The sequence below is a fragment of the Athene cunicularia genome (genome assembly GCF_003259725.1).
Source record: "Athene cunicularia isolate RWA chromosome 18 unlocalized genomic scaffold, athCun1 chr18_part1, whole genome shotgun sequence".
Taxonomy (NCBI): Eukaryota; Metazoa; Chordata; class Aves; order Strigiformes; family Strigidae; genus Athene; species Athene cunicularia.
In genome coordinates, this window is record NW_020799123.1 from 10561751 (window position 1) to 10569595 (window position 7845).

Here is a 7845-nt window from a genome sequence, read left to right on the forward strand (position 1 = left end):
GGGGAAAAAAAAAAAAAAAAAAAAAAAAAAAGTGTATATCTTCACTGTGAAATAGAGTAAGAAATCAGCCCCAAGCAATGCTTCAGCTACCGGGGCTTGTTTCTCATTTTCCTTCTCCATTTTCAGCTGGCCCAGTAATATGCATCCATACTTTAAAGCACAGTACGTATTTCTTACGACTTCCCAAGAAGCACCTTTGTCAAAAGGGAACAATCCCCTCGCCGCTTTGCAGAGCTAATAGCAAACGTTAACAGCTTTGTGAAAACACGTATTTAGAGGCCACGTTCAGATCAAACTATTAAAAGCAGTGACCTGGTTGAAAGAAGACCCTTGCGCAACTGGAACATTATTATTTCACTCGCAGAGCTGTATTAAAATTTTCGTTGCGTCTACTTACGCAATGAAACTCTTTTTGGGCTTTCCTCTAGGAAAAATGTAAATAAGGGGCTCTTGCTGCATGCCTGGCACCCGAGGACGCTGGTGAGAGTCCTCGATGCTCTGTCGGCATGGGTAGATCCTGGTGTGGGGAGTTGTGTCAGTCCAGGCTCAGCTCCTGACATCTCCATGGCCTGGAAATGCTGAGCTGGAGTGCAAGTCAGGCCCCTGCGATGGAGGGTCTGTGCTGGTTGGGTCACCCCCACATATTGGCAAGGTGATCCAGATCCTCCTACTCGTGAAATAGATCTTTTTTTTTTTATTCAGAATTTAGGAAAGAAAAGCATTTGGCTGTTCTAGCTGCCTGTTTCTGCTCCCATCTCACCAAGAACAAATGTAACATGTTGGATTAACTGAAATATATGTTTCTGCTCTATCAAGGTCCCCACCCAAATGAGCTGTTGGCTCAGAAAATATTTATCCTGGCAAAGCACCTATGCATAACTTTGTAAGCCTTTATAGAAATAGTAGCATAAATTTATTGGAGTAACTTTCAAAAACATAAATTTTGATCACTGGCTTATACACAAACAGAGTTCAAACAAGGTTCCTGTCTCACCGTTTGTTGGTTTGTTTTTTTTTTTTTCTTTAGATTTGCATAGTGGCATCACTTGCAGTTCACAAGGAAAGCCTCTAATTGACGATTTGCATAGAGATTTGGAGATTTCTCCTGCATGTTGGAATGACTCACAGACAGAATTTTCCTAAAGTTTCATCAGATTGTTTTATTCCTTTTGTATTGGTAATGGTATTATGCATAATGCATACTTTGGCATGACCTGTTTTTGCCGTAAGATGGTAGTTGGCACATCTCGAAGTGAACTTTGTGTTTGGTTCTCACGTGTGGAAGCGCGTGCTCTCCTTGCAAGCTGGGAGCTGGAAGTTGTAACTCGTGGCTTCTTCTGATGTAAGACTGAGGTTTTGATTTGTGGTTGCAATGGTAGATTTAAGCAATTTGATAACTAAAACAAAATTAGCACAAGATGGTGTTGGTGTGTAAATCATAGGAAAAATAGATTCAATTTGAAAGTTTAAAGATATTTTATAAGTTAATCTGATATTGAGTCTCTTTTATCCTTTATTTACATATTCAGCTGCTAATCCAGAAAAACACCTAAGTACTTGCTTAATTTGAATTAAGCAGTTAATCCTATTGGAAGTTAAGTACAGATGTGAGGCCCTGATTCAGCCAAGCAGCGAAGCGTGCCAGCAGTCCTGGGCGACTCTGGGCAGAGCTGAGGCAGACTCCCCGTCCTTCTCCTGGGTCAAGATTCAGCAAATACAGCTACACCAGAGAGAGATGAAGCACAATCCTTCCAGCTGATCTCTCCTCCTATTACACTACGTTGTAACTACTCTTTACTCAGCATCTGTTGAATAAGGTTATGGAGTAAAAATGTCCTCCTTTAGATGTAATCGTTTTGGTGTGAACATCTGATCTTGGAACATGTCTATGGTGTTCAAACTATTTGTTGAAAGTCCCGTAGCCTCAATGAAGTTGAGAAAGACACAAAATGCAATGCAAAACAGTGGCATGATGAATTTAAAAAAAAAAAAAAACAAACCTTAGAAGCACGTAGAAGTTTAGAAATTTTGTAAAAAACAATCGCGGGAAGAGTAATTCACCTTGTCTAAGGGAGTAAAGGGCAAGTATCATTCTACCGACCTGGTTCAGATCCCACCAGAGACAAAGAGAAAACTTCTGACTATCAATTTGCAAATTGTATCTATAAACGCTCTGTTGAGATGTATTTAGGAATGGTGATTGCTTCTTCAGACCATGTCCCAACAAATGTCTTACCGTTTCCTTTTCATTATTTTTTTTCCTCCTCTCCATACATTGTTTATTCTTATGTTTTTCTTTCTTCCTCTTTTTTACCTCTTTTGCTCTTACAGGTCTTTGCTGATCTTTCTTCGCTCTCCTTCCCTTTCCCTTGATATCACAATTCTGCCTTTACTTGAACTCTAATTTGGGCAAAAGAAGCAAAAAAGTTACTCCCCAGCTTCCAAGAGTAGCCGTCTATATATAAATTTCTTTTTGTTCTGTTACAGATGACCCATATACGACAAGAATATGAAACCGCACTCAAAGGTCTGATGCCAGCATCTTTGAGACAGGAACTTGAAGACACCATTTCATCTTTAAAATCTCAGGTAAATTCTTATTATTCATCTTCAGCTTTTTGGATTGGATAAAAACTATCTCTTCCAGACAAGAAATTATGACTGTCTAAAATTTGCCCCAAAATACTGAATAACTCTCAAAACCAAATTATGGCAGCACTCATATGCTTCTCACTCAGTCATCTTTCACGAGGCTTTTCTCCTCCAGTTTCCTCACCTTGAGAACTATCATACTGTATCTTTTGATCCCAGATCTTGCTTCAGTTGTCAGTTGAAAGTAGAAATTGTGCTGTATCCAGTATTAGCCTTTCTTTCTCAACCTTTCAAATACAGCACACAATTATCTCTCATCTTCCTTACCCTGTTTCTCCTGAAGGAATTGTTTAAAGGTTGCATGTAAAGGGTGCAGAAGAGAATTAGAGATAATTTTGTTTTCTTTCCAGCCTATATAATAAAGCAAATGGGATATTTTTTTTTAAGTTATTAGTCCAAATGATCTTTGTGTTATTTCTACGTTTTCCTATATAAAGAGGCTCTAACAGATTTCTGTAACACTTTAATGTTGCAAAACACTAGCTCATCCAGTGTAATGAAGAATCAATATTATTTCTGTGAAATAGACTATTAAATTGGCTAATAGAAATATCAAAATGTTATTGTAAATCGGGAACTGCTAATGAGTTGGCTGTGTTTCTTGTACACGGTTCCTGCAGAAGTGATTTGATGCTTTCCTATTCAGTATTTTAGGAGCTGGAAGAAAACAAAATGTCATCATTGCCTGAACTCACGTGAGAAAGGATAAATAGCAATAAAGAGGGGTGGTCGTAGAAGTGGAATAATGGTAATCCAAAGCAAACACTGCCAGTGTTGGCATGTGGCCCAAGGCAGGACTGTGCATTTAAACATGTTGGGAAGGACTGGGATCTGTCCTGGGCTGAAGGAAAGAAATGAGAGAAGGACAGGGCAGTGCTGGTGACTCAGAGCCGCCCGTGGGCTCTGGGAAGAGCAAAAGCCCTGAGGACACCTCATGCAAGTTCAGGCTTGATACCAGCTCATGCCTTATACCAATTTTCAGGACCGTTTTTCAAGCTATTATAGGTCTACGATCTCTCCATTTCTCTTTCTTATAGAATGACAGAATGGTTTGAGTTGGAAGGAACCTTAAAGATCATCTAGTTCCAACTAGATTATGCAATCTCTATGGGGATGGTTGGTAATTTAATGTATTTGGGGTTTTCTTCCCTTTTCTTTTGCTCTTTACAATGCATAAAGGTTATTTTGTAGCATTTCTTGCTAGTCATGAGACATTTGCCCTGGCAAAGTGAGCCTCTGATAGAAGTAGGAAATTTTCATAGGGCAAACTTTCGTATTCCTGTGTGCCAGTGGTGACACAACGTCAACACTGTGGTTGTAAACACTCTGCTTACGTATCAAGGGGATACCTAAGGGCAGTGATGCTCCTCCTCACTTAATAGTTGTGGGAAACAAAGAGTTAGGGATCTACTGGGGAAATCTATTTCCAATTGATAACAAAAATTTATTTTTAAAATGCCATTGACTATTAGCACTCTCTGGTAGGAAGCGTTACTCTGGAGCTAATATAAGAATCCCACACCTTTTAATGAGTTAAAAAAAAAAAAAAAAGTAGAATCTGATATCCACCTGCAGGGCTTCTGTAAGCAGCAGCAGCAGCATTTCAAAAGAGTAAAAGTAACTATACACATTAAAACCTGGGTGCTATCCCAGAAATACATAGCTGCTGGCTGTATTTCCAGCGGTACGCTGTCGTCGCAGACCACTCGGTGAGCAGGGCTCCTTCTGAAGCACAGGTGTCCCGGGCTTTGAAAATTGTTGAAATTCCTGTTCGAAAACATCAGACAAGAAGGGCAGTGGAATCTCTGCACCTGTCAGGATTATTTATTGTTGGAGGAGGATGAAGAGGATAGGCTGAGTAAAAGCACCGAGCATCGATAAAAATAAACAGGGGGGGGAAAAAAAAAAAAAAAAAAAAAAAAGAAAATACTTGAGGCTTGGGCAAAGTTTTGTAAAAATGTTGCTAAATATAAAGTACGCTGCCCAATTGTCTGCTCTTGGTGAGTCACCCAAAAGTGGCCCCAGTATATTAATAAACGTTAATTTTCATACACTCGAAGAACAGGTGAGTACCATCATCACGGGAGCAAAGGCGTAGGGATCAGAGCACGGGCATCATATGGGAGTTGAGAGTAGAGCTGGAGCTCCCAAACCCTTGCATAACCCCTACGGTACCCCCAGCTGAGTTTAAAAACTGTTTTGACTCTGTTCCTAAAGGAGTAGATCCTGTGCAGCTGGAGCAGGGCCCGGGAAGCCGTGCTAACAGCCTTCTGTCAAGTATTAATTCTAGTACGCAGCTAAAGTGTTCCTGCATTTTATTTAGGCAGGATGGACCAGAAAAACACCTTTTATGAAATGAGTGCAGATTTATTAATTAGAATTTTGTACACCATTGTCATGTGGGTTCTATTTTACAGGTAAATATTCTGCAGAAGAGAGTCTCTGTCCTCCAGGAAGAGCTGGACGCCTACCATGCCAGAAGGTATGGGATTATCTTTGATCAATTTGTACCATTTCACACCTGTGGATCCCAGTTATTGAAGTTTTACGGCTTAATTAAAACACTCAAATATGGTTGCCGTTTTAAAAGATCCTTATTTTCAGTAAACAAGCATCTGAGAATTTTCCCAGTGCTTAGTCAGTACTATTAGAGCAAGATTAGAGAACTTGCAGGTGCATTACAAGTCTGGGCTTTGCCTCGACGTTCATGATGAGACAGTGGCTCGGCGCACAGCTGCAGCTCTGCGGTGATGCCACCTCCTTTTAAGATAGAAAACAATGATGCAATGTGTAATATTACAGATCACATCTTCAAAGTACCGGATCTTCATGAGCCTGAGCTTTTTTTTCAGACATTTACACCCTCCAATATAAATTATGGCAAGTGCTGCAGCAATAAAAAGCCTTGCTGTGCCTTTAGAGTAAGTGATTCACAGGGAGAGGTGAGTAAAAGGAAACTTCCTAGGAAAACCACTCCATCGTTTTTATATTTACAAACTTGGATGATACTTGCATATCTCACATGATGCGTTTCTGCAAATAAATACGCGTGCTTGTAAAAATGTGTAAGTTATTTAAACATTTATGAAAACGCTAGCAGCGTGAAAGTTGTCTGAAAATATTAATCCTAAACTGGTCTTTAACGACAGTTAGCTAAAGCTAATTGGAAACTGAAAATGTCGTAGATCCTTGGTAGTATGTCCAGCGTAGGTAACTTTGTTAGATAAATATAAAGCTGTAATGTAGTGTCTGGACTCTCTCCAACAGCAGCAGTAGCGTTACCAAGGGATGCATTTTGTCTCGTGCTCATTCTGAATTAGTGTCTCACAGTTAGGAAAAGAGCTGTTTAAGAAGATGAATAACCACGTACCATTAGATCAGGCCAGGCCACCAGTGACCAAAACACTGTGGGTGGACGGAGCCCCGGCCAAGTCCCGAGGGAGAGGAAGGGCAGGGGCAGGGCCGGCTCTGCCCAGGGCAGCTCCTCTCCCGGTGGGGGACTTGGAGCAGCTAAGATGGAATTAATGAGAATCTCTTCATTTTCAGGTAGCTGCTGGAGCTGTTGGATTCCTTCGGTTGCCAAAGGGACTGCTTTGAATAGGTTTGAAGATTTGGCTCTTGTAAATTACAATGCAAAGATCGGTGGCTGTTTTAGCACATAAAATATACTGAAGTTCATGAAAACACATCCATTACCTGTGCCGGCATGTTTTTAGTTGTATCTTCCTTCCATTATTCTTTTATCATTATCTTATTACAGACTTATGCTTTCAATATACTGTATGTTTGACTCCATGCTGAGCTTGCTTACCGAGCGAGTAGAGTTTCCTCAACTAATATTTTTGTTATTACTTCCCAGTACCATTCTTTTCACTTTTATACATGGAGAAAATCCCATTTTCTATTATTATTATTATTATTGTCCAAGATATTTTAACATATTTTGACATTGTTTTGTGTCCATGTGTTTACGTAATATTAAAATATTATTATTTTGTACTATTTTGTTTTGACATTATTGTCCTGCCTGGGCATCTCACTCACCTAAGTAGCCACAGAGCCTATGAGAGTTTTGTATGGCTTTGTTAACTGGGGAAATGTTTCCATGCTGTGTTTCAAGGAAAAATCTTGGAGTGAGAATGAAAACACCGCGATGATAAATGCAGCCATCTTTGCCAGTTATATCTATCGTTGGGGTTGGTCACAGGAAAGTCCTTCATCCTCTACTGATGACACAGTTCGGGAGCATTACTGAAAAAGAGTTGTAACCAATACGGCCTTGATTCTGGGGAGGGCACGTGCAGGCTCTCTTGGATGACCCTGATAAATCCAAACAGATTCTTGAGGGTTTGCAGGGGTGAGGTTTGAGCAGTAGTGGAAACCTGAAAGGACTCAGCGAGGGAGTCGTCCTTGTGGCTGTCTCTGCCTCCCAGGCATAAAGCGGCTTCCTTATCTCTTGGCCATCCATGAGCCAGAGTGTACATTAGTACATTCGTAATCTGTAAATTTAGATAGGCCGAATGCAAGAATAGTTTGGGGGGGTTTTTTATCCCTAGGCACCATCCTGCCAGCAGTGTTCGTATCATGGCACAGTAAAGGTCTGAGTGCTTGAGAGGGGGCCAGAAATTCCTGTCTTCTAAGTCCAGCTGTGGCACTGGCAGCAGCAGTGAGACCCTCTGACGGCTGCTGACGGGAAGGGTCACTTCTCCTCCCTCGCCCCGGTGGCACTGGCCCTCATGCGCTGCACTCCAGGCAGAACTCGGAGGGTCCCGGCCTCCGGAGTGCCCACGGCTGGACACGGCCATCCCGCCGAGCCCCGGCGCGCCAGCTGCGCTCTTATCTGGGCCTGGCGTGGAGATCAGTGAGGAGAGGCTTTGGCAGGCTGGGCTCCATCCACCCCCACCTCCTGGCAGCGCCGGCGGGGAGCTCCTTGCCAAACACAGCCTCCGACTTCGCTGGGTGCTTTGCTGATTGTCAGCCTGGTCTGGGCCTGGGCAGGTTTTCCACCTCCCTTGAATCAACAAGTGATTCTTCTAATTATAGATAAGGGGTTGTCGTGGCTCTGATAAGGGATGAGGTGCTGGCAGGTGCCACAAAGTCTTGCCTGGGGCAGCAGTGAGTTTTTGTAAGAGGAGTTTGTTAGGATGCATTTAGTTAATTGTGGACAGTAAAATAAAATATCTTTACTCAGCG

At 41.7% G+C, this 7845-nt stretch overlaps 1 protein-coding gene across 3 annotated transcripts in view; it reads left to right on the plus strand.

Annotated features, from left to right (window-relative positions):
- The window catches only part of CEP112 (centrosomal protein 112), a 171343-nt gene extending 164743 nt beyond the window's left edge, over nucleotides 1-6600 (plus strand). For 2 of the 3 annotated variants that reach the window (XM_026861138.1, XM_026861139.1), the window contains 3 exons: nucleotides 2488-2589; nucleotides 5070-5134; nucleotides 6199-6599. In XM_026861138.1, the coding sequence (XP_026716939.1) occupies nucleotides 2488-2589; nucleotides 5070-5134; nucleotides 6199-6202 (171 nt within the window). In that variant the 3' untranslated portion in view covers nucleotides 6203-6599. Of the gene's footprint in view, nucleotides 1-2487; nucleotides 2590-5069; nucleotides 5135-6198 lie in introns of all 3 variants that reach the window. The other variant, XM_026861140.1, reaches the window with a different exon arrangement.
- The last annotated feature ends 1245 nt before the right edge of the window (nucleotides 6601-7845 follow it).